The sequence below is a fragment of the Liolophura sinensis genome, chromosome 5, assembly GCF_032854445.1.
Source record: "Liolophura sinensis isolate JHLJ2023 chromosome 5, CUHK_Ljap_v2, whole genome shotgun sequence".
Taxonomy (NCBI): domain Eukaryota; kingdom Metazoa; phylum Mollusca; class Polyplacophora; order Chitonida; family Chitonidae; genus Liolophura; species Liolophura sinensis.
This window is the reverse complement of record NC_088299.1, coordinates 12,798,754-12,826,741: the sequence shown is the minus strand read 5'-3', so window position 1 is coordinate 12,826,741 and position 27,988 is coordinate 12,798,754. Positions and strand designations below refer to the sequence as shown.

At 39.3% G+C, this 27,988-nt stretch overlaps 1 protein-coding gene across 1 annotated transcript; it reads left to right on the top strand.

The window, feature by feature from the left end:
• LOC135465809 (hornerin-like) lies at positions 1–23,201 on the top strand. The gene is made up of 3 exons (XM_064743156.1): positions 1–140; positions 20,471–20,639; positions 20,993–23,201. Exons 2-3 carry the CDS (start codon positions 20,556–20,558, stop codon positions 21,986–21,988), a joined length of 1,080 nt encoding a protein of 359 aa, XP_064599226.1. The 5' UTR covers positions 1–140; positions 20,471–20,555; the 3' UTR covers positions 21,989–23,201.
• The last annotated feature ends 4,787 nt before the right edge of the window (positions 23,202–27,988 follow it).

The following is a 27,988-nucleotide window of genomic DNA, read 5'->3' as shown; positions in this document are numbered from 1 at the left end:
CACTGAAGCATTTTGTCGCGCTGTCTCTTTGGTTTATTATCAGGATATAAGGACAAGGTGTATTTGGAGATTTAGTCGCCTTTGAAAAACGCGGGAGGATTCAAGAGGAAAGAACGGTTCTACTTAGTCACCAGTGTAAGGTAAGACTGACAAGCCTCATTATAAAAACTTTGTCCTGCTTGAATTTCGTGAACATTTATTAACTGCTCTTGTCGAACTGGTCTTTTTCCCCAAAAAAGTCAGATTCGAATTGAACAGATGGGTACTACTTTTGAACAACGGCCTGGTCATATTTAAAATTATTTGTGAAGATAACAAATTGTCCAGAAAGATGAAATTTGTACTGTTTTGATAGCGTTTAGCAGCCGGATATGCAACATTGCCAATAGAACATTTCATTCAAAGTTTCAATTCTTTCGTGAGTACTTTCCCCCCATTTGCAACGGTTCACGTTGTTCATCAAATTCGCAAATGGATAAGGTCTGTGTGCATACGAGTTTCAGATTGGCATCAATATAAAGGTCACCTATCCTTACTTATTAATAGGTAATAGATGCCCACGGCCAGACATCTACCCGCTGATTTTATTATGGTCCCTAGATATTGTCCTCCTATAACCCATTAGTCGTTACAGTCGGTCAGTTGACTTCCGCTGTTGATGCCTAGTTCAAGTATTTGTTCGGGTGATCAGTCGGACTTATTGCCTAAAACTTCTGCAACCTAGCTCAGTTTTCATCAACATTAAGTTTGACATATGACGTGAAAACAAAAATCATTTTTAATCTTTGTTTAGTATTCTCCCCGATAATATACATTCAATCAAACAAGGCACGAATAATCCAAAGGCTCGAGAGAAACTGAAAAGAAACAGTCGTTCAAGGTGTACGTCACAAAAGATTAAAGGAATATACATATTTGTATAACGTAACATATCGTGTTGAAGTTAGGCCGATGATAAATAACTAAGTAACAAAAAGCAGAAGTAATTACATTAAGTCGTTAAGCGATTCGTTCCTCTGGCATTAAATTCTTTTTTGAACAAAAAAGTTGAAAATTTGAACGCCTAAAATGATTTTTATCGGAAACTGAAAAGTGCCGTTAATGTGAGAGGAATCCACATTTCACATCTTTTTCAAATTAGAATTTTTTTTAAATCATAGTAAACAGTAAATTATACCAAGGCAGAAGAACAGACGTAATATGTTTCGAATACTTTATAAAAAATTATACTTTACATATAAAAATGAACAAAGAAATGAGAAAAAATCAGAATTTCAATGTCATATACAACGGAAAACATGAATTTGTGGATGCCTGAAGTGTGGACTGTAAAATGGCAGCTAATAAACTCTGATCGAGATCATTACAGGTAATTACTTCACAACATTGTCTTTGCGTTCTTTCACTTGTGAGCTTCCGTTGGTTTGTCCTTTACACTGTTTGGGTATCGGCTTATTACTCTGATCGTTAAATGTGGCATAATTAATGCTGAGTGTGCCTGGTAACTCATATCACACTTGACAAGACATAGGAGAAAATCATTATAAAGCTAACAAGAAGATTAATTGGAAGTAATCGATCTTGTTCAATAACACGGTGATGGAAAAGGGTTCAGAAGAGTGTAGGATGCGGGGTGGGGGTGGAAGAAAGGGGAAGGCGGGCAGTGGACTTGTGATTGTGAGTTGAAAAGTCATGTAACTTTTAGTTTGACGCTGAGTTCCATAAAGTCGGTTGTAGCAGTTTGAAAAAAAGAGACTCACAAAGTTAACTCCTCGTTATGACTTCAACAACAACGAAGTGGCATAAAACAATAACTATACATTTCCCAGTATTAACATATTTATCAAGCGTCTAAAGTAAAAAATTCAAGCAGAGGTTCAAATATTTTTATGTGGGAAGTTTGGTCATTCTGAGTTCTTTTCTGTTCTTTGTTTGTGTGTTTACGCACGTGCAATTTATAATTAAAGTCGCTTGATAAATACAAGTGCTGGCTTTTGCTGGCTAGAAAGCAATCTTGTAGCAGTCAAAGACTAGTAAAGTGGCAGGTTCGAATCCCAGTCTCGTTAATTTCCTTGTGATTTTAATTCAGAGGGACTTATCACGTCAAGAGTAGTGTTTCCTCTAACCATAAATCTGATCACCCTCATATAACTGGAAATGTCTTGAATACAGCCTGTTTGAAAGATTTAAGATCTGTCAAATATATAATTAACACTATACCTCATTTGCTTACAATAACACAAAACAGCAATAGAATTTCTGAAGTACTGAGACATACGCTAAGTACCTCATGATATATTATTTGCAAAAAATTGTTGGTATTGACATCTACACTCACATAGTACATGTGGGTAGAACGAACAGACATTCTGGACCGAAAAATAAATACCAATGAATCCTAACAGAAATTCTTTACAACACATGGTTTAAAAACGTAGAGATTCATCCTACTGTAGCTTACGGCATTAACGCGAGTATTTTAAGGAATCCATACAATGAAAATTACTGTGCTATAAGTCTGATTTATTTTTTCAGTTTTCACAATATTAGTTCAGTTTGAGCGCACAATAGTTAAGACTTGTAGTTGCCGCCTGTGGTTTGCTTGTGACACATTTATACATTACACTGGTTCTGTCTATTCATCAGAGGCCGGGCGCATGTCAAGTGAAAACATTGTCTCACTTATACGATGTTGACAGAAGAAATGAAAAAGGGACTAATCGAACTCCCCTTACTTCTTCTGGTGACCTAAATAATTCCCTTATAAATATGAAAAGCCACAAATTTGACAGGTATGAGATTAAAAAAAGTGATGTCCTAGGTATCTACTTGTGTGCATTTTGTTAATCATCACAGATAAGGCACCACTCATGTGGTTTCCTACGTGCTGTTTGAAAACGGCACCTGCTGGAATAGTTGTAAGAAAGAGAACGTACTTTTAAACAAAAGAATTATACCAAAGTAACTACACATAAAGAGCTGTGCACTTCATTATATGATTATCATGGAAATGAGTGAACGTATGGCCTTATGATTTCAATGTGGAATGTCTTCGATTTCTCAATTGGAATTTAAAAGCCGGAAATGACATTATGCTTATATTGTTTGTGATTTATTTGTAATATTAATCTATTTAGTTTATTTCGCTGTTGCTTAGCGCCGTACCAGAGAATGTTTCACCGGTATGATGGTAGTGTGATTTGTTAGTGTAGAAAACCGGAAAGCCCGATGTGAAAAGTTGCCTTTCGCCAAGCGACTGAGAAGCAACCCATCTTAACGCCACAGTTTATTTAGCGAAAACGGTATCCGAGCCTCCCAAGAACAACCCTTACGCTGAACAAGCCTCAGAGAGCAATTCATTCAGTGCGTTTTCAAGAAATGTGAGTGAGAGAGTGAGTGAGAGAGCGAATGAGCGAGGGAGTGCTTGAGGATTAACGTCGTACTTAAGTTTTACTTAATTTTTCAGTCATATGACAACGAAGGAATATCCTTAGATTGCGTGTAATGCGCCTCCTTGTTGCAGGACGGATTTCCAACGCTCTTTTATTTAGTGCTGCTTCACTGAGACGCCTTAACCAGTCGCTGCACTATACCCTTCATGCTGAACGCCAAGCAAGGAAGTTACAACTTCCTCTCTTAAGGTCTTAGGTGTGACTCAACCGCAGGATTGACCGTGGGTATGCCGCTCCCGAAGCCGGCGCTTTACCAACTGTGCCATTGGGGACGGTCCAAGACATGTGACTTTTGTCTATACGCTCTGGTTTGAGTATAGCAGAGCAAACCGTTGAAACTTGTACAGTAGGAATTGATGGATAATTTGGAAATTGTACTTTAATTACGTCTGTACTAACCTAACAAAGATCCCATGCTTAACAACCAACACGTAATCTTCACGTGGCTATATATTTACTGAGACGAAATAGATTTTGTTGTAGATGGAGAAATGTGGGCTACTTTTTTGTCGATACCTGAATTTCTGTTAAAATATGGGTGGCTCGATTTCACTGAGACGGCCCTGAACGGAAACGGCTCTATAAATCCAGACATTTTATCACCTACTTCCGTTTAAGACTGCGTCTCCACTTGACATTCAAGACATGCATCTGCAAATCCCCTCCTTCCATTTCCGGGCAAGGTGACAAAGACAAACGAACCCTTACTTCATCTATTCAGCGAGTAACCAGGTCGTTTAATCAGAGTAGGCACAAACCTACAAAGGTTGAAGCGTTACAAGCTAGGCCAAACCGATTTAATGACATCATCCCACATGGATTCGCTGATTTCGGGGTGTTAAACATGGGCTAAATCCATACGTACTCCAAAAGCTTAATTTACCAAGACATGAAATTATGGGTAGTTTCTGATTGCGTTGATAGACATACCTGTAGTAAGTTTGGGAATCAGACATTTTACTGGTACCTAAGAGTTTAGTTGTGTTTATTTGTTGAGGGAAAGAAGCTTGATTTCAACACGCTATTTCACTGGTGAATGGGCCAGCGGTTGCATATATGGAGAGCGACAGCTTAGTTGATGAGTCAAAAGAAAACCCGGCGACGCGACTTGATTTATTTGAGAAGCGAACGTACGAGGTTACAGCGTTGTCATGGCACTAAGATACGATACAGTAATGCTGTAAATCGAATGTCCGCCATGCTTTTTCAAACCTTCGCCACATCACAGTATCGAATACTCATTTTGCCCTCGATATGGCAATGGTCCTGAATGAAATGATGGCGTTGCTGCGCTTCCTTACATATGTGTCTGTTTCAACACGTTAATACTCTTCAACTGCTTGCTAGATAGTCATGCATACCGTGTGGACTTAGGCGATCCTGAATGAAATGATGGCGTTGCTGCGCTTCCTTACATATGTATCTGTTTCAACACGTTAATACTCTTTAACTGCTTGCTAGATAGTCATGCATACCGTGTGGACTTAGGCGATCCTGAATGAAATGATGGCGTTGCTGCGCTTCCTTACATATGTATCTGTTTCAACACGTTAATACTCTTTAACTGCTTGCTAGATAGTCATGCATACCGTGTGGACTTAGGCGCATGAACATGAATAATCCAACACCGATTAATGGGCTGCAGACAGTGTATCAGTGTGGAAGTCTAATCGCACGTGATGAACATCTCACACGGGAACAGGTCCCGTTAGATGGCGCTACGTGACAGACAGCATTATATCCGTGTTTACCGCAAACGTTTACCAATATCGACCCCTTGAAATCATAGGGTGAGCATCAATCCCATTGAATTCAAGGATCGTGATTCGAGATTACAATCAATGAGTTGTAAGCGAAAATGATACTTTTTCTACGGCTTATAATGCCGCTCACTGCTTCTACCATTCAGTCTAAGTTAATTGAACCGTAAACATCAGACTGTGCACTGACATAGCTAGATTTAAATGATCTAGTTGAATAACTGTCAGGTCACGGAATGGGTTTGTGCTCTAATGAGCACCAGTGAAAAATTCGTAGCTAGGGACCACATGGAAATTTGGGAAGAAAGGGGGTTCTTTTTTTGTAGATGTTAAACATACCGTTCGATTTCAGCCTGGTAAACAAATTCAAACCATTCACATCATTATCCTTCTCCAGTCGCTGAACATCCTCAGAAAATTATCACTGAAAATGAATCGCTGGGAATATGTTTTCACACGCCTACAGTAACTTATACATTGATTTGTGCGTGTGATGGTATATGTTTTATACGTGAAATTTGACCTAAACTGTTACATTTTTTATTACCAAACAACAATGCCTATTGACAAAGCTGTTAAGTGACATAGTCGTATATTGTAACAGTGTTTAAATCATGGCAACAGCGTAAAGAATACGAATTTCTGTACCTATGTTTATCTTCTGCTCTGATAGTGCGTTTTCTTGTCTAAAGTTTGGCAGTTGTTATTTTATTTATTTCACTGGTGTTTAAACTCGCATTCTCGGTGACGGCCAGGATTTTGGGTAGAGAAGACCTCTGAGTAAACTACTGGCCTTAGGCAGGCTTGGAAATCTTGGAAATCTCCTTGCAAAATGAGAGGCGGCAGTTGGATTTGAACAAGCGACCTTACAGTCAGTCTACCGACCTAGTGTGAACAGAACAATGTTTTAGCCAAGATAACCACTAAGGGACTATGTGACTTGTAACATGTACTTAGAATGTGATCTACAATACGTACCAATTTCAACATTTTCTCCTGAAAACTGATGCTTTAAGGATTCGCTTTGGTAAAACCACTGGAACAATAGGCTTATGGCAAAGGCTATTCCATCAAGTGTCACGATATTGTATTTGTATGGCTTGGGTGTCATTGCTGGTGTCCTTCTCATGATGCTAGCCGCCAATGATACTGACACTGATCCACATGGGGGTGTAAACATTGATGAGTGAACATAACTGACGCTTGGTTTGCGAAATCAAGAAGATCAGTGTGATATTTTGCTACAGAGCATTGGGAAATGACAAAGTAGTTTTATTGGAGGGTAAATAAGGTTTTGGAGTCTTTCACCAAAGCGTAGTTCGTCAGTTTCTGACATGCGGGTTTGACCATCCGGCTTACTGCTAAATGTAACGATTTCAACAGAAGACAAGCCATTTATCTCGAATTAGCCTCAAAGCAAATACTTGTATAATTACGGAATGGCTTGTGTCAGGCATGGGTGGTGAGCTGGCTTAACACGGACTTCGTTACGGGATATGCAAACTTATGGGACAAAATCGATAGCACAAGAAAGAAAGTCGGAAGTTAATCAGTGTGACTTCAGACGATTGCTTCCTTACCTTTGATGTAAGATGAATGATCGTTCGCCAAGACAAACAGACTAAATCGGGTTTTGGAAGGAATTTGGTGAGGAATGTACAGATTGTACTTGTCATCATTGGTTAAATTGAATATTGGGTTACCCAGTTAAAAAAATGATGTGCGCAATCCGAAATTTGAGAGTGGAAATCACGCTTGTGATCTATACAGGGCAAAGATAAATACGTTTACCGTCAGTTTTACCATAAAGTTATTCATACCTTAATAACCGAATTCAGACGCCGAACAGCAGGAAACTACGAACAACAACTAACTGGGCACTAAGGTGAAAGAATCTTAAAGTCACCAAACTGTTGCAGATTTTGTTCCTGACGTCGGTAAAGAATATACGATAAGATCTTATTTTTCATTACCTATGCTCGTAAGATTAGTTTTTATCCTGAAATTATTTCAGAAAATCACACCACGCAGACGGCGATCTTTCAAATGCGTTTCCATGGCTTCCTTTGTCGATCAGCTTCGAATCACCTCATCACACTGTCTGTTGTCAACAGAGCTTCACATATGGACTTTTGGAGTTTCTTTCATTGTGTATTTAAGGTTGCTTAAACTCAGGTCAAGGCCGAAGTAATCCGTCAAACACTAACTCATTTACCGATTTTCTAACATTGATATGTGCTTCAAAATTGGGGGTTGTGGGTTTGCAAACTGATTTCATACACTATGTTAGAATATTGTCCTCTCATCACTGAGAATGACTGTCTGTTAAGAATAATGGGTATTCGCTTCTCGCTCGTTTGCTTTCTCTATTTTTGTTTCAAGTGGTGATCTTGGGATCTTTGGTCAGACTAAATATGAAAGAACAGGCACTCATTATTAGATCGTTCGAATCGTTATGAATTCCTAGCGTCTCACGACTTAAATGGGATTATTTTTTAGCTTGTGACAGTTTTTTTACGATTTTAAATCAAGAAAGTGGACTGTAATGTGCTCATATTTTTTTCTTTATTTATTTGTTAATTAACATCGTGCTCAGAAAGTACACAGTTGGCCGACATCAATCCGTAAGTAGAGGAAACCGGAGTGCCTGGAGTGAACCATCATCATAAATTACCATGCCAGTCCGATTTTCGCACTTGCGCAGATGAACCTTATTGCCTTTTCTACCTAATCGTATAACCAGGGGCCGATTCCATAAAGCCAATTTTGACTTAAGTCAAAATTTAAAACCTCTTCACAGTGCTTAGTTCTAAGTACTAAAAGTTGAAATTTGGATACATTTATCTTAAGTTAATATAGAAAAGAAGGGCAAAATTTAGTTTTCTTAAAACTAAGCTTTAAAAGTGTATTTAAAATTTTTTGTCCCCTAATTGTCCCCTAATTCCTGACAGCCTTTCATTTATCTTAAAATACGTTCATGCACCATTTACCTTTTCTCTATGGAGCTGTTTTCTATTTTAGAACATCATCTCTATTAACACTTAATTGTTTTGACGTGAAACAAAAAGCCGCGCATACCATTTCTACTGGTCGATTACCATATGGCGCTTAAGCTTTCCATACAAGATTGGCGATTTTTGTACATTTTCCTCTCATTATGACTTCGACGCCTTCAAGTTCCCGACGGTTCTTTCATTTGATTTAAATACATCCATTTACCATGGATTGCTGTCGTGCTTGAAAGTTTACTGTGGATTATGGCGGTAATACAGACGGGAAAATTTAGAATTCATTCTGCCTTTGTGAACATATATTCTATAGTAACACCATTTCACCAATATTTGTTCTTTCTCCATATATATAGATTGTTCATTACTTTCTCTGTTTTGCATTATTGATCTACTGAGTCTTTTGTACCATTCACGTGTTACTCAAGAATGTCGCAACAGATGCTTAGATTTCACCGCGTTGTTCACCGCACAGCACACACCCTTAGGCCTGAGGAGAGTGCGTTCGTGTAGACGCAATGGACAAAACTAGTGCTACCTTCATTGGGAACCCCTGCGTGGCATCATCCACATCCTGGCTGGAGTCGAGCTGGATGCCTGCATACAACCCTGAGATCATTATAACATATACTCGCCAGAAATTAAAGCTATTCACAGCGTTGATTCAGCAGAGGTTTGGCAGCTGGACAAGTCAGTTCTTTACAGCTCTGACACCGTGGGATGCCCTTCTTGAGCTTTACAACCACTAACCGATTATTAGTATCCACTCAAAACTTCCTACAGAAACTTTTAAGTGTTCAACATCCTCAGAAGCCGCGCACATTTGAGGGCTTTCAGAAAAATTCACATGGCAGAAAACGAAAGATGTTCAATTGCGTATTTAGTTCTACAGACCCTAGTTTTACGAAACCTTTTCAGCTATTTGGTTAAGAAAAAGTGATTTGTTTAAGGAAAATGTGTTTGATCTTTTTTGTTGGGTAAAGAGCTACGCTTAATTTACTGAAAGTAGGAAATTTCGTGAAACCGGGGCTAGCTGCCTTAAGAACTCGTGGTTCCGCTTTAACTAATATGGCGTAAAATAAGGCCTGATAAGAACTTATAATTACCAACCACCTGAGAACAATATGGCTTTTTGACATTTAGGCGTTTAGGTCTGTTTCTAACCTCTTCCGAGAGCTGGATTCGAACTTATCACCCCTCAAATGATAGTGAACAAATGAACTGAGGTGAGGGTAACACGTCAATTCACTGAGCCAACGATGCCAATGTATGATGATTGGGACCATGCAATAAAGCTGTGAACCTTAGCGTTGAAATTTGGCATGTTTATCAAGTGTTAAATAAATAAAAAGCGGTCGCAATTTAAATTTTTTTAATTTGTAAATCTCTGATTTAATGAAAAACTCTCTTCGAGGAATCGACCTAAAATAAGTGTGGTAGGAAATTGTTACACGTACACGTATGATTCCAACCACATTTTGCCTAAGTAATGGATGAAGAGATTTACGTGATGAAAAAAATAAACAAAAAAAAAAACGTCACGTCAAATCTTCTGAAGTCCTTGGTAGTTTACCCTTAAATTCTCATTTAAGTGTAAAATGACTGGAAAGAACTTTCTTATTCGATAACATACGACTTTTGAATCCGTTTCTTCGTCTGAAAACGTCTTCCTTTGGTATAAATTAAGGTTAAGACTCAAGTCGGCAAGGAATTAAACTAACAGTCAAACTTTGATTAAACTTTGAAAACTAGCCTTACAAGACTAAAAGTTTATATTGCAATGGGATGTAACACTCCAGACTATCAAAGAAAAATTGATTGCGTGGTGGCTGATAACAGCAATGCCACAGGAGCCTCTCACCAATACGGCCTATATGAGTTCAAGTCCAGCTTATGTTGGTTTCCTCTCTGGTCGTACATGGATAGGTCTTCCAGCAACGTTTGGATGGTCTGGGTGCCCCTAAAGGTCTGTTTGGTTTGCTCCCACTGTAATGTCCGCCATCGTCGTATAAGTGAAAAATTCTTGAGGCGTAAAACACCAATTAAATAAGTAAAGAATTATTGTTACGAGCAGCTTTTTTAAAATATTGGAATAAAAACTCATAATGTACCTGTTAACTGAGCAATCCCTAAAGTCCTTAACATGTCCTTGAAATTTCAACTGTTTTAGGACTGTTGAGACATGCATTCTTGGGCTGTATAGCTGTAGTGGTGGTCGTGCTCTGCGTATGTACCGGGTAGGGGGTTGGCAGGAGATTTCTTTCCAAATACAGAAATTACGTTTGCACTGCGATGCTAAACAAATTCATCATACATTGACATAACTATATACAAATGGACACAGCCCTGTATTTTAACGAGCGTTTGTAATTGTTACGTAATTGCTTTCTGTGAGCCATAACGTCGGTCACTCTCTCGACGTTACACTCATGAATAATTCTCACCAAGTCATTCACCACCCCCACTGAGGTGTTCCAAGGAGCACGGAAGCAAACAAATTATGTATAAGTACCATCCATCTTAGGAAGTCAGGAAATATTACACATGACGCTTGGTCATATACGGAAAAAATCCATTCTGATTCAATACACCGTAGAGAATAACCACCGGTGATCAAGATTCGATACACTAATCTTTTATTTATTTATTCCTTTATTTATTTGTCACATATGTTATTATATAATTTCAACTATATACGACGACAGCCAGATTGATGTGTTGACTAAGCCAGCGCAGTATTCGCCAAGACCACACATGGAAAACACTCCGATGTGATGCGAGACATTCGTTTTTGATACTCTACCATAAGTACGGACACTGTTAACAAGCATGTAATTGTTCTGAATAACTGATAAGAATTCGATGCCAAACCGCCATTCTGTTTGTCCTTTGCATAGTAAGCTAAATAGCAGAATGAGAATTCAACCTGTCATCTAACAATTTCTCAAATCTTCAAAGATTTCGATGATGTTGTCCACAATAGTATGGTTAATTAGTGATGTCAGAGATTTGTTATTATGTATCCTTTGCCACAAACAAGAAAACAGTGTAATTTAAAATCTTGGAGTATATAACTTAGTTTACTTTTGGCATTTTTAAATCACCTGTTTCACTGGTATATAGCCATCGTCCTCGTTGCTTAGAGCAGGTCTAGAACTCTTTAGACAACTGAGTCAGCGATGGCGTCTAGAAACCGGTTGAAAAAATGCAACCCCATCCATGTAAAACAAAAGTCAAGGGTCTGCACAAGGCGAACACGTTACACCTGTAGGCTTGAACTTCGTGCCCTTTGTACTTAAACTCAGTCACAATACTTTTTTCTAACAATGTGATCTGAGGATCATTTGCTTGTATTTTTCAATACTATCAGGAATAGCAAATATGCCGCTATGACAACATTGTGTAAACGTAATCTTCGTTTAAAAGCCATCGTTCTTTTTTTTTTCTCTCCGAAGGCAAGTAGACCAAAGTTGACCCTAAAAGTATCATGCTTTGTGTTATCCGCGCTTGTTTACCATCGATTAATACTTTGAACTTTAGATAACCGCGGTAAAATCATACAAACATAAAATGCTAAAATCGTTCTGCGTTCCATCAGCATAAATGGACGACACAAAATCGTTTTCAATTTAGGCGAGATATTTAACAGTCATCTGTGTGTCCTATATTCTGAGAAAACATAAGTGTTGAGTTAAACCCTTGAAAGCTTTGGCGCAGTTTAAGCTTAAACTCCCTGCTGACTGTTGTATAAAACCGTGTTACTCTTGTTTCGCTAGTGAAAACATGTAAATACCATATGCGATTGGAAATTCAGACTAAAGTATAGATCATCAAAATTGTTGTCAGTATCATGTTATGTTTGTTAATGTTGAGAAAAGATTTATTTATTTATTTGATTGGTGTTCTACTCCGTACTCAAGAGCATTTCACTTATACGACGGCGGCCAACATTATGGTGGGAGGAAACCGGGCATAGCCCGGGGGAAACCCACGACCATGCGCAGGTTGCTGAGAGACCCTCCCACTTACGGCCGGAGAGGAAGCCAGCGTGAGCTATTGAGAAAAGAAGCAGTAAACTCCCAAATGCATTTGTTTCATATAACTGAACTAGTCCTGTATTCCATTAAATTTTGATGAATAAGACTATCCTAGACGCAAAGAAACAATGTCGCATGCTACCAAGTATTCCACATAAACCGAAGAACCAGTGTTATTCATACGTAATCTTTGTGAATAGAGCCTTGATTCAGCTGTGATAGGATGCTCTAATCCTGATTTTGTATCCGATGGTTATTAATCCGCGTTTACAACCATTGTTTGGATAATTTTATTCCTCAGCGATAGACAAACTTCTTGGATTAGACTTGTATTAAGTGTATATATTTTTTTATCCAAATCGCGTTGAAACATTAGCAAGATATTTGTTCCATAACAGTGCTTGAAACAAAAAGGCCACCAACAACTATCACTTTAATCTTCTGTTGGGAATGAGGATAACCGATATCCGCCAGGCATGCTTCTTGACTTTTGCTCTCAAATTTTAGTCTGTGTGAAAAGAATAAATCTCTCGGATATTTTTTCCTGTTAAATCCTCTGTAGTAAAGAATTCACCTTGTGATATAACCCTCTTAATCCTGATGACAGTGACTAAACCATCAATCGGAACGGATATCTTCTTTAAAGTAATGAATTATTTTTTTATCTGATTGGTGTTTTACACCCTACTCAAGAATATTTTCACATATCTTTTCACATACACATAGTGGGAGGTTTAGTAATCATGAACTGAGTCATATGCATAACTGATTCGTTGTGGTGAGCAACATTTAAAATCACATGCTACCGTCGCTCATTACTTAGTTAATTCACAATCAACAATGTTAAAAAGGGCAGACTTCGTTTCTTAAAGTTTCATTTTTAGGTGGATTCGTTGATCTTGTGTTATCACTTTATCCGACTTGCAGTCTGTATTTGAATAAGTATGAGTTTACCAAGGCAACACGTGATAAATGTTGCAACAGAGCTTATGGAGTTAAATATTATGAATTAGAATAGTATTCTCAGTGCATTTTCTTTGCAATGATATCGACATATCGACCTGTACAGCTTCTGTTGTTACGTGTCACTGACTAAAGGCAATTTTGTAATCGAGTACACAGTGCAGCGATTTTACAGACAGCTGAATATTGGCGACTGGCTAAAAGAAATTTAGACAGTAGGACACCTGCATTGTATATACACGTACTTCAGCTAGCAGCTGGGTTTTCCCACATCTGTTACTTTCTTTTACCTTCCAGGGAGGTAAGAGTACCCTAATCCAAATAAAACATTGAATTGAAACCTTATTATAACGCGTCGAACGAAATATGCTTTTCTGCAACGTACTGCATACACTTTGGAAAGTTTGGAAACTCTGTATGAAACGAATACTACTGACAACTTGGCAAAAATGGAAATGCTACCCCGTGTAAAGCATTAAACTAGACAGATATAAATCGATACCGATACGAAATAGGAGGCGAGATTACACCCAGGTGGCTCTTTGTAGTAAATTAACTGCTCACGAACGTAATGATTTTTTTTTTTTGATTGGTGTTTTACGCCGTACTCAAGAATATTTCACTTATACGACGGCGGCCAGCATTATGGTGGGTGGAAACCGGGCAGAGCCCGGGGGAAACCCACGACCATCCGCAGGTTGCTGCTAGACCTTCCCACTTACGGCCGGCGAGGAAGCCAGCATGAGCTGGACTTGAACTCACAGCGACCGCATTGGTGAGAGGCTCCTGGGTCATTACGCTGCGTTAGCGCACTAACCGACTGAGCCACGGAGGCCCCACGAACGTAATGTAATTCGCATACGTTTATCGTGCTATTCCACACATTTTCAGTGTATAACGCCTGCCGATGATGTGTGTGACATTGTATTGTACAGTTTATGACACTCAATCTGTGCTATTGCTACGCATACGATGTCAGCATCAAAGATTTGAACATAATGGTTACAGCTATAGTGTAGACACAGAATATGTAAGGTCATTTTAATAAGCACATTAGCTATTGCACTTGGAATTCCTCATAACTCTCTCCAAATGGGAATGTAATACTCTTCCCCATCTATCAGCTAAATGATTTTCTGTTCTGAAAAACAGATATGATCAGGAAGTCTTTGCAGCAGTTATATACCATTATTCCTGTGATAAACTGCTAGAAAGACATGCAATACCCTAATTTATCAATAAATTAAACAACCAGTCACTCAATCAGCCAGTAACACGCTGGTAAACTCATCCCCAAATAAGCCTTCCAATATGGACAAAAATCAACTGGATATGTATTGGGTTAATGGTGCCATATTTCACGTGGTCAGTCGGTCAGACGACGATGGTGTCGACTTGACTTCCCCGCAGTAATCCCAGAGTGTTGCAAGGTTAAGCTCTAGCATCTACCTGTCTATCTGCCATCTATCTGTATAATCGAGAATCTTTCTCATAGGCTAACCTGCGCAGCAGTTGCTCCTTGGTACAAATTAAATAGAGCGTAAATAAAGCTCACGAGATGGTCTTATGGACCAGGTTACGGACATTGATCAAGCTATCTGTTCAACGCGATAGGGATATGCATTGCGCCATAGCAACAAGGGGATTCTTTTAGTGCGATACCAGCAATGCTTTATCTCTGCACGTGATACACAGCTATCTGTTTTGCACGACACACCACATAACGACCTGTTTTACACGACACACCACACAGCAATTTGTTTAGCACGACACTCCACACAAAGATCTGTTTTGCACGATACACCACACAGAGATCTGTTTAGCACGACACACCACACAGAGATCTGCTTTGCACGACACGCCACACAGAGATCTGTTTTGCATGACACACCACACAGCGATCTGTTTTGCACGACACACCACACAGCGATCTGGTGCAGACATTTCTGTTAAACAACTTATCTGGCACGATATCCACAAAGAGATCTGCGCAAACATACATCCACTAATTACTCTGTTCAGCTGGACCCCTGTTTAACGATAAACCTACTTACCTACCTGTTCAACTTGACACCCATAGTTTTTTTTGCACACAGATGTACCCACTCAGCGATGTGCTCAACACGATATCCACAATGCTATCTGCACAAAGATACATACCCGGTAGGCGATCTGTTTAATCGCCGTAAGTGGGAAGGTCTGGCAACAACCTGTGAATGGTCGTGGGTTTCCCTCGGGCTCTTCCCGCTTTCCAACCACCATAATGCTGGTCGCTGTCGTATAAGTGAAATATTCTTGAGTACGGCGTAAAACACCAACCAAATAAATAAATAAATAATTCTGTTTAACTCGATACATGTACATAAAACAATTGGCACAACGATGTAGTCACTAAGCGATCTGTTCAACTCTTACTATCGTGTTTGCGCGATACTAATGAAACAATTTGTTTTTTTGCGCAATTTCAACATTTTTCTTGACAATATATGTATGTAAATATATATATATATATATATATATATATATATATATATATATATATATATATATATATATATATATACATAAATATGAATATGTATATGTATATATGAATATAACATTAAATTGTGTGAAAGAAAATGAGATATTCTAAATCGGTTAATTTTTCTCAAAGCTGATAAACTAATCATGTTCCTTTTAAAACACAAAAAAACCCTTGCACGCAGTCAAAGTTGTATAAAAAAATGTCAACTCCTTTGATTTATTCTGCGACAATGACAGATTTTTTGGGGTCGATTAAATGCAAAATACAGGAGACCTAAAGCCGTCCAAAACAGCATTGCTCCTGCATATAGAGCTATATACAGAACATGAACAATGGTAACAAGGTAACGCCTACAACGCCTACAACGCCTACAAAATTTTCACAGCAAATTTCTTTTATCAACATATATGTAACAAGAACATTACAAATTGGGGATAAGAGAAGGATGTCTGCCTTCTGTAATTCTTTCCGTGGGAAGTAATTTATCTGTTGATCTGAGTTTTAAATATTTTCGTAACATTATTTGCATGAAAATGTCGTTACATTTTCCACTATCACCGGATGGCTCGAGGCTTATTAATTTTACACTGATGCGGTAGATTTAAAATGTGTTTCTCACAAATATAAAAAAGATGACATTTATATTCAGAACAGCGGGCAGGGGTGCACTTTAAAATGCGATTTGTTAAGGCTTGCTTGGAGACTAGAGCAATTTGCCGCATTAAATATAATATCTTCACAGTGCTTTTCAATGTTCGCGGCATGGAACATCCGTGTCTTCCTTACATTTAAATCGATAACCTGCTTTCCTACCATGACAAACAAAACCATCCGCGCGCTGACACAAATTTTGAATCAGAGGTCCAATGGATAAAAAACTATTGGGAATATTTATTCAGTACAACGACCTGCCGCGAAAAAGTTTTACGCCATCTAAATGCACACCATTGGTAAACACGTCCATTTAACAAAACACATTGGGGGTCCTACGTAACGGAAAGCCGCGCTCTGGAACCATGTATGTTTGAGCTCGTTGATTGGAAAATCTAACGGATGCCACACGCCCTGACCTAACACTTTCTGTCCATGACGATTTATAGATTCAACCATCAGAACCACGACCATCCATTTAGCTGCAAGTACGACTGCACTGACCACAGGCGCCCTAGACCATTAGTCTACTCTGTATGCCAGATTCCTATATCCGCCAACATTGGACTATATCTTTGCATTCATTTACCAGAACTGACCAATGCATGGGTGTTTTTTTAGCACAAAAAGTTGGTTAAGGAGCCCAGTTATCAACCTGTCCTGTCCAACGCTTATGTTGTAACAAGATCATGTGCAAAGTTTACGTCACATAACTGATTCGTCATAAATAAGAAATGAATAGAAATCAAGGCGAAGAGTGCTCAAGACCGATTGGTTGTTGATCATCTAAAACATGTCTGACTGATCTGACATTGGAGATTCCACAACAGCGGGTAATAGTAAACAAGAGACTAATGTAGGGAACCGGGTCATTATTTAGACTGGCTTCAATACTTCGAAACATTGTCAAAATGCGCTTCAAACTTTTACTTGTTATGCATCGGATGGACCAAAAAATAATAATCCTTATATATATGCAATAATTCAAAATGTTTCAAACGTAATACATTTATATTCCATAAAATGTAACCACCTTGGACGAAATGCTATTCAGTTCAGTTGGTTTCCTCCCATCATAATGCTGGCCGCCGTCGTATACGTGACATAGTACGGCGTAAAACACCAATCAAGTAAATAAATAAATCAAAACACCTCCAGCTTACTGACTGCAATTATGAAGAGAGAAAAGCAGCACTAAGATTAGCCATAGGGACATTATTGTGGCGTAATTTAAGCACTCGTCGTAATACCCTGTGGCAGGTTTTGTGAATGCCGAAAATATGACGTCGTAAACGGCTAATGCGCCACGTCCAATTTCCACGACTAACTTTGAGTGCGATAAAGTTCCCGTTTCAAAAGGCCCATAAAATTAATAGCGACAAAGTAATAATCGAAACTAATCTAGAGTATGACATTTCTTATTAGATTAACACCAGCAGAAAAACTACCAAAAAACCCTTTTGTCCATAGACATGTTTAAACGTTACCGACGTTATTAAATTGGGCATGTCCAAAGGGAGACACTAGATCTTCCAGCATCCGAGTTCCAATTCGACCCCAGGGAGTTGGAAGTGGACGTGACTCTAGAAAGAAAAGCAAAGATGTCGGTATAAATTTAATTGCTTGAAGATGTCACTAGAGCAGCCGTTCTCAGCATACTTCAAGGCCTGTACGCATTGGTGCTTGCCAGTCCATAAAATGGCACCCCTCGTAGTTGATGTCTATCAATGCTAAGATCGACAAAATCAATGACCTTCGTGGTTGTCATATGGCAGCACCTTTTTTGTGCTAAGTTACCAAATTTGTATTAAGTTACCAAATTTGTAATAAGTTACCAAATAAGTTTTAACATAACTGAAAAGAGAAGGGGACATAGCACCTGTAGACAGCTTAGTACAGTACTGAACTTCAAGTTTTACTGACTTTTTGGAGGAGAAGGTGAAAGCCATCCATGTTAATTTATTTCAAGCATGTTCTAAGATCTTACTGGGCAAGCCAGATAAGGGGAGATAATACGACAGTAGTCAGCAAAGTGTATATCTCATATTTCTGAACAGCAGTTAACGTGTAAATAACACTGGCAACAGATTAGTTTTATTTGAAAATTAATGTCCACCACATACTAAAATATGTTTCTACAAGTTTCAATAGTTGTGTATATTTTATTACGGTGTTGTTTAAAAAGACCGCTTGGTCTACCTGATTAAGTCAATGTCACTTCGTAGAGGTCATGCCTTTAGAAAACGCACGGGCAAACTGAAGGATAAACTTAGGCATTGAGAAAATAAGCCAGGTTAGCTGAATATATAGCTCAAATAAACATTTGACCTTTGTAAGACAAAATGGCGGCTATACCTGTTACAAAGCACTTTGGACAAAGTCCGCTGTTTGTAAAACCCCATTGTTGTGCCTATGGCCGATGGCGTTGGTAAGCGATACTTTATCCACGCTAGCTGGATATCAGCTACCTTAAACGGAGAAGTATGTCCATGGGATTTCAGCATGTGGCACATGCTAAGAATCTCACTTAACAGGCTTGTTCTATGTTTGATTAACAATTCATGTATAGTGATTTTTCACTTTCAACCCTGGCATTAATTCAAAACCAATCTCATTTCTAAGGAAAATATTGAAAAGAAATAAGCAGGTATTAGAAAATTAATTTCCTGTTCGAGTTCTTTACCCGACTCGCAAATTTACAGAGCTGATAACAAAAGGCTTCCGTTTTCTTCATTTTGCTGCAGATTATCGAGTATGAAATGCTTGTTTTGTATAAGGCAGCATCTTTCTGGAGTAAGCTTCGATTGACTTAATAAGGAAATAAAAATAGTAACTGCGAAGTAGACAAAATCATCAGCGCCCATAAATCATCGTTTCTCGACATACATGTGTATTTTTTACAGAGCAATATTTGACCTTATCTTTTTTTGATCCAGGTAAAGTACCGTAGAATCGTCCCAATCATCAGATTGTTGAGTCTGTTGTTTATTATCGTCTTGTATTAAACTTGTAGTATAAGCCCTTAACGTTTTTCTCAAAATTACAGAAGGCATATAGTATGGCTTCATGCCTATCGTTTTATTACAATACCAGTAACCGTGTCAGCATTACAAAATGATCGTGCCCGTAAAGGGATAGTACGCTGTCACCAAGTGAATGTTCAGATGAGTTGCTGACATCGTATTCTCCAGTGCTTGGTATGTGGCTGAACGTTATATATGAACGTTAATGGTCACATGTTATATCAGAGTGACTTTCGGGCATCAAAACACATCGATTACAACATGCAAACCTGTATAAATATATTATCGAATAATGTAAACATTCAAATTTAAAAAATATTCTAAAAAGTGTATGTGCTTGGGCTTTGGGAAAAACGAAAATAATTGTACTCATGAATTGACATATATTGAATTTACAGTTATGCAGGGATATACATACAGGTCAAGACACCTCTATGAACCTATTTACGTATATATTTGACTGGAGTTTTTACACCGTGCTCAAGAATATTTCACTTATAGACGACGACCAGTTTTGTGCTGGGAGGACATCCTCCAGCATCCCCAGGTTGCTGGAAGACCTTCCCAGGTACGACCGTGGAGGAAGCTAGTATGAGCTGGACAGGAGCCCAAAGCGACCGCAGTAGTGAGAGGCTCTCGAGTGATTGTTTTGCGCTCATACGGAAGGCCCCATGTGAACTGATATTGGAATAATATTGCCTTATAAAGCTACAGAAGCTTTAAAAATTGTGTCATGGTAGCAAACTGAGTCTCTCCTCTAGAATGTTGCGTAACATATGTCTGTCGGGGACTCTTTTGGGACTTTACATATGAAGGTAAACATGTTAGTACCACCAAATGATCAAACATTATATTGGTTTATTGTTGTTATATTGTTATATAACTTATACTTATGTACAGAATACTCTTTATACTTATTCCTGGGAGTTGCGGCAGTAAATTGATCGCTATCGATTTGTTACCTACCCCTCACTTCCCCTCACCCCTGTATAGATTTTGAAAATCAACAAAGCATAGTTCACACAGTATAAATACTCTTGAATTTACAGGTGGACGTTGCCCACTCGAAGACGCGTCACCAAAGAAGACCATAAGCTCTGCGTCTGGTGTCCTTGCTTGTTCCTCACTACAAGAATGAAAGGAAGTCTGCAAATATGGGAATCTTTGGCACTGATACTTATAACAATGACACTGGCTACAGCTGAGGAGTCGGCAGAGGTAGGAATAATATGAGATACCATAGTGTTCCACATAGTCAAAATGGACGCCATCGTGGAATTAGTTAAATCAGAATCTTATGAAGTACAATGTGATTACTTTCGGGGAACGAGCTCTCACTTGTTTTATCCACAATCGCGAAAAGGATACCACCAGTTAGAATTTATGTGTTGTAATGAGTACGTGGTTTTTACAATGCAGATACCGGTGCATATGTGTCGAGTTTGAATACGTGTAGTTACGGAACATTACTCAAGACAGAACTCTCAAACAATTGTGTAACTTTTAGTAAACAATTGATCAACAGAGATTTTTTTAAAATAACATAAATTGTTTGTTGTAAAATGTTACAGATCAATGCATCGAACGAGTTTGAAAAACGGAGCTTTGACAGCATTGGACATGGCAACGGAATAAGTGGCTTCGTGAAGAAAGATGAGTCCTTCGACAAAAGGAGCTTTGATAGCATTGGCCATGGGAGCGGGCTTAGTTCATTCGCAAAGAAAAGCTTTGATAGCATTGGTCATGGCAGTGGACTGAGCACCTTTGCCAAGAAGAGCTTCGACAGCATTGGTCATGGCAATGGACTCAGTTCATTCGCCAAGAAGAGTTTCGACAGCATTGGCCATGGCAATGGACTCAGTTCATTTGCCAAGAAGAGTTTCGACAGCATTGGCCATGGCAATGGACTCAGTTCATTCGCCAAGAAGAGCTTCGACAGTATTGGACACGGGAGTGGATTGAGTTCTTTTGCCAAGAAAAGTTTCGACAGCATTGGCCACGGCAATGGACTTAGTGCATTCGCCAAGAAGAGCTTTGACAGCATTGGCCATGGTAGTGGGCTTAGTTCCTTTGCAAAGAAGAGCTTTGACAGCATTGGGCATGGGAATGGATTGAGTTCTTTTGCCAAGAAAAGTTTCGACAGCATTGGTCATGGCAATGGACTTAGTGCATTCGCCAAGAAGAGCTTTGACAGCATTGGCCATGGTAGTGGGCTTAGTTCCTTTGCAAAGAAGAGCTTTGACAGCATTGGCCATGGCAATGGACTCAGTTCATTCGCCAAGAAGAGTTTCGACAGTATTGGACACGGGAGTGGATTGAGTTCTTTTGCCAAGAAAAGTTTCGACAGCATTGGTCATGGGAGTGGATTAAGTTCATTTGTCAAGAAAAGTTTCGACAGCATTGGTCATGGAAGCGGGCTTAGTTCATTTGCAAAGAAAAGCTTTGACAGCATTGGACATGGAAGTGGATTGAGCAGTTTCGCAAAAAGATCGTTCGACTCAATTGGACATGGTGCTGGGATGTCATCGTTTATCAGGAGATCGCCAAGCCTTGAAGATGACAACTAAGGAAAAAGCAGGATACGGGGCTGTGTCAATAATTTCCTTTCAACCTTCGAATACACGAAGCGTTGTCAAAGAAAACGTTCATACTGTTCATAAGTATTCGAATATCACTTAAATGTAAGCGATTTATTCCTACCCACAGCGCCTGTTTATAATTATTCTAAAATCTATATTTATTTATTGTATCGCAAAATAAAATGTCGTATTATTATGTTAACAGCGTTTAATTATGTGCACACATTGCGTATTAGATTATTGACACAGCATAGAGTTTGTATTCAGCACAGGTTTTTCATCGGAACTCGATTACAACAGATGAATTGCAACATTGTTTAAGAATGCAATTCGCGATGTGTCTGAAATGCAGTTTTTACTGACAGGGAGAAATCCCTGTTGATCTCCGGTTTGCGTTAGAATGTGTTGGACATTTGGCCGTAAATTTAAAGACATGACAAATCAGTGTGAAGAATTGCTAATTCATGTGCTCCGTAGCCACGTGGGCTTAGAGAGAATTTGTCACAATTGCAATATCCAGGTGCGTGTTTACTCAGGAGAGTGTCAGAGACAAGCTAGTTCTAAAAGCTTGTCATGAAGTAAGCCCCTCCCCACCCGTTCCATACCCTTTAAAATTTTTCATCAAATTATCCGCATAGAAATGCGTTACACCTGACGATTGCATTGGGATTGCCCTTGCAATTCAAGGAAAATCCCATTATTGGCGACTGTCACAGGCCTCGCATTGATAAACGAATCGTCCTGATTCCATGAGGGATAACGCGTTTATCTAAGTTTAATCGGCCAGATCAACTTAATACAAGAAATTAACGATGGCTAGGTGTCTCTTTTGTTAGTTTTTAAAATCCTGGTTTGTATAAATTGCCTAACCAAGGTAATCTTGTGATAGCTTAAATATTTACAAAGTTCAATATCGAATGGATTGTATGTTTTTCAAGATCGTGCTGAGATGACATGTTCTGAAGTTTTGAAATCAAGCCAGTTTCAGTATATGCTTCGGTCACTTTCAAATAACGTTTCAACAACAGATCGCTGTACCCATTATCCACTTGTGACAGGGGATGTTAATATCAAAGTTTATGTGAAACATTGCAGAGTATGAATTCCAGAGGCTGGTGTATTTTCCGCAATAAAATATGCTACATTGTACAGCTTAAATATATGTGGTGAGTATATTATCAATAAACAACTCCGATCTCAAGATGAGAATAACATCGTGTCTTTTCGTCATTTTATTAGCCTCATGGTTCTCACTGCGTATCATGGACTGCTGTCATCCATTATTGTAAGCTACAAATGTGATTATTAAAAATGGTACTTGTTGCTGCGTCGCACGACGCTCAGTGCTGAGAGGTGATAGGAAAGAAACAGAACCTGATGGCCCGTTGTCAGTATAATGTGACTGGGTGGGTGTCATGTCTGGTGTCTTCGACTTGATACTTCATTGACGGCAGCAATTGATCGGCATAGACTCCACAAGAAGACAGAATATACACACCTTATGACTACTCGTCGTCATATGACTGAAAAATTGTTGAGTATGAAACAAGGAAGCACGCATACATGCATACATACATACCCCAAACGATCTTTTCAAAGGTGAAATCTGTCTTATGTGTCAAAACCATTGTACAGTCATTCTGAAAACTAGGCTTCAAGTGTTGGAAATCTGTCATAACTTCTCCTCTGTCAAATATTGGTATTGTTTTCTCACCTAGCTGATGTTATTGTTTCCTCTTCACAATCTTGTTCTGGTTTCCTCACAAACAGAATGTTTATGCTTTTCCCACACGAAAGTTGCTGCAGTTCTTCTCTCCAATGTTGTTAAGGTTTCCTCACTAAAATGATGGTATAGATTCCTTGTGGAAATGTTACTATGGTTTCCTCACCCAAAGTCTTTTTTTATGATTTCCTTGCCGAAATGTTATGGTTTCGTGGCTCGTGGAGATGGTGGTGTAGTAGTCAACGGTGCGATGTAGACCAGTTGTGTTCCACCAATGTGACTGCCATATCTGTACCTTTCTGTCACATATGTAAGGAAGTCGAACACCGAGGCAAAACTACGAGAGGACAAAACAAAGGCATGAAAGTGCGAACTTCGACATCGCCGTTGTTTTGCGCTTTCGTCTTTTCTAATTGAAGCAAGACTCGAAAGAACAAAATGGCGAAAGAAAAGTACGAAAGGGCGTGGTCAAAGTACAAAAGGGCCAAGTGGAAAAAGACTCGTTGTTTTCGTACTTTTGTAGTGGTTTGGCCTCGCACTTTTGTCTGGTCCGTTTGTTGTTTGTTAGTTTCGCATTTATTTCTGGTCTAAATAATCAGTAGAAAGAACGTAAGCACTATCGGCTGCCATACGTATGGGAATGTTTGTCAGTAAGTTGCCAAATGTCTGTGGGTTTTCTCCAACCATAAACCATGTAAGAAAGTCAGCGTGGCGTTAAACAAGAATACATAAATCAATAAATATACCATAAATCGAAGTGCCTTTCCAGATTCCCTTTAGCTAAAACAATCAAACTATATTTCCACACGTTCATATGTAGTTTTGATGCTTTGAAGATTGGAAGGACAATAAAACCCCAGTTTTTCAATCTTAAGGACCTATCAAGTGCAGGTTCAGTCCCGGCCTTGGATGGATTCGTCTGTTCCCATTGATTGCCCAACCTGGGTTACGACAATCGCTTGTGTGACCGTTTCCGTAGACTACCTGTTGTTGAAGATCACTTGTCTTCTAGGTGACGCACAGTATGTGGACAAGTTTGTGAATGACCAGCCAAATGTCGGTGGTTCCCTGGATACCCCTTTGATGGTTCCTCCAGCCATAACTACGACCATCGTTTCGTATGAAACCCAAGTATGTTCTTAGAAAACAATCGGGAGCATATGAACACCCTCTGTTGTTATACCTCGCCAGGTAAGCTGCTTTGCATGGTGGTCTGATAGTAAGAACATCCACCTGGAGGTCAAGAAACTTGGGTTTAAACCCTTGTCGGGTCATACCCAAGAATTAAAAAATGGTACTTGTTGCTGCTTTGCTTGGCGCTCAACCCTGAGGGGTAAGAGCAATGAAACACTACTGGTTGGCTCGGTGTGTGATACGGGTGTCATGTCTGGTGTGATTAACATGGAACTTCAGTGGGGCCAGCAGGAATGGACTCGCCCTGTCACAAGAACACACAGTACTGACAAACATATTGATTCCCCTTCGGAAGAAATTGTTAAATCCGACGTAAAAACCGAAACCTACTCACATACGTACATACCTCAATATTAACTGAGCCCTAAGCCGCTAGTGACCAAAAAGACTGGATATAATCACTGGACTTCTTTTAAGATCTATGAAATATAGCAACAATGCCTAAGTATCACCGACCTAAAGGAAAGTTTCTCTGTTGTGTAAATGGATGATTGGGTTTAACGTCACCTTGACAGCATTTCAGATTTTTTTGTAGCGATTCTTTTGCTTCATTAATTGGGTATTAATGTCCTTTTGACACTATTTGGGATTATCACGACGCTGCCTCCTTGTGGCAAGCCGACAAATCCCATGTCACCATATCTATAGTGATGTTTCAATGGAAAGCCACGCCAGTACTTAGCCCATTCCTTTCAAGATGAGCGTCAAGTTAGAAAAAGCGTAATGGCCGAATTAAAGCCTTGCAATTGACTCGAATTAGAATTCAGCCCTCTGTCTATCGCATCGCATGCATGTATTAAGTAGATGCCCAATAGGCAGGGTATGAAAAGTCCTTTTACTTGTATATGGCACACCAGCGAAACAAAATCCTAGAGGGAAACTTGCATCGGAACAATTCAAAGTGCCACATATTACACAAGACAAAAATCGATACCGTTAAGCAGTAGCGCTTGCACAAGGAAAGACTCTTTGCTACTTCGCAAATGTTGCAAGGTGTTCATAAAGGTTTGCCCTCAAGCAGCGGGCAACAAAACGAATCTGAGCGAGACTTAAGTGTGTAAAAATGTTGCTCGTTGTCTCCGCGTTACTGGTCCAGTTACCACGGCTTACCCCGGGAAAACCAGCGCCGATTACAATTTGCTCATCGCCTGAAGGGGGATGCGATGGGAGGGAGCAGTAACGTAGAACTTCATTCATCCATTTGTTTACGGTGTGTTGTCTTAAATAATGAAAGGTCTGACTGTATAACTGTAAAATCATTGTTCGGATAAAGAATTTGAATCTTCCAAACATAGCCAGTTCCAAGATTTAGACAAGTCAAGTATTTGAAAATAGTGGCTCATTCAACCACAGGAAGTGGATGCGTCACCGATTGTGGGGTAAGTGATGTGTGGAGACATTGCATCGGGGGACCATAACACAGCTGCAAGATGGAAGAGAACCCCAAACACATGTGTGGTTTAATGTTGACTGTGACATGAACAAACAGATATGAGTCCGACTACAACATTTAAAAATGTCTGAAACTGAAATTAAAATTTGAAATTTGACATAAAAGATGTGGCCTATTTCTCACAACACTCAACAAGTTAACACCTTGCTCTCAGGGACTGAGCTCTTACTCCGGACAATCAAGTAAAATACCCGTGAAGGCATTCTTAATCACGGCGTTAAACGGCAATCAATCAAGCAATCAGTCAATCGATAAATCAGTCAAGCATAGATTCAAAACTCTAAATCAGGACACTGGATGAACAATAGCTCCGTTAAACAGGCCTTTGGACATGTTTCATACAAGCAGTATAATGACATCATTTTTAATGTCCGAAATATTTTAAATATCTTACATTAAAGGGTGACATTTTTCTTTCTGTTAGTATTTATCTGGGACAACTGCTCACCACTCGAATGTATAGAACAGAATCATCATGGTCATGGTTTTTACCAAGACTCTACCTTTTCTTACATAACATGCAGTTACTCGCAGACAGACTAGAAATCCATTGATTCCATCACGCCTACGTATTTATTGATTAATGCTCAAAAATGGACAATGGCAATAGAGTCCAGTCCTTTAGAATCTAATGTTAAACCTTGTTTGACTTTGGAGTATTAAATACCATTGCATCCGCAACGTAGATTTTCCCCGTCCTCGGAAATCACGTCTGTAACTACGGTTATTGTACGTACATTAGGAAGGGCATCATTTTGTAGGAAGGATGTTCCATCTACTGGATTCAAACGTGCAAACCGCATCTAATGCACTTGGCATGGTTTGTGGCCGAATGAAGATCTGCCCGAGTGTCGGACTTGGATGCTTAGCTTGTGGGAAATGCAGTGGGTGGAATACAAGGGAAAAGGGCTTCTTTTTCCAGCCATGAAATAAAAAGAAACTAGCAGAGTGGACACCTAAATAGGGGCATGATCAGTACTGTTCATATCAAGGGTTGGCGGAAATGCGAAGCTTTTAACATGATAAGTGGCTGCAAGGCTCGTTGTGAAGGACGAGAGACTCTGAACATCCATTAAAATGTCAGAAGTTAAAATTATCATGCACTTCTTGGAGCGTCTGTTGGCCTTGTGAAAGCATGAATGAGCTTCTATATGCGTGCGTGTTGTGGTTGTGTTTAAAGCCATATTAAGGAAGAATGGACTTTATATGCGATGTGGTTTTGTCAAAATCAAGTTGATTCCGAGAACAGAGGGGAGTGTGTCTCAATAGAGAATCGGACGCGTCGGTGACAGTTTCCTTGTTTAGGATGATGCGATTGCATGGGATTGTTACAATGATGCTTATGTAGGAGCACACACCTCCTCTAGGAGAATTTTAATATGAGTGTATATTCTACCATGTTAGTTTTATAAATCACTTGCCTTGATAGCCACGGCGTTCACCAGTGATGCCCCGCGTTTGAATCCTACAAGTGCCCTGTTGCCATAAATATGACAGCATATACTTGCTTTTAAACAGGCACGTCAGAGTGACACACAGCCAACCAACGCTTAGAGAAGGTTATCTGCTGTTTTGGGAATGACAGCACTCGTGGATAAACTCCGGATCTACCGCGTAC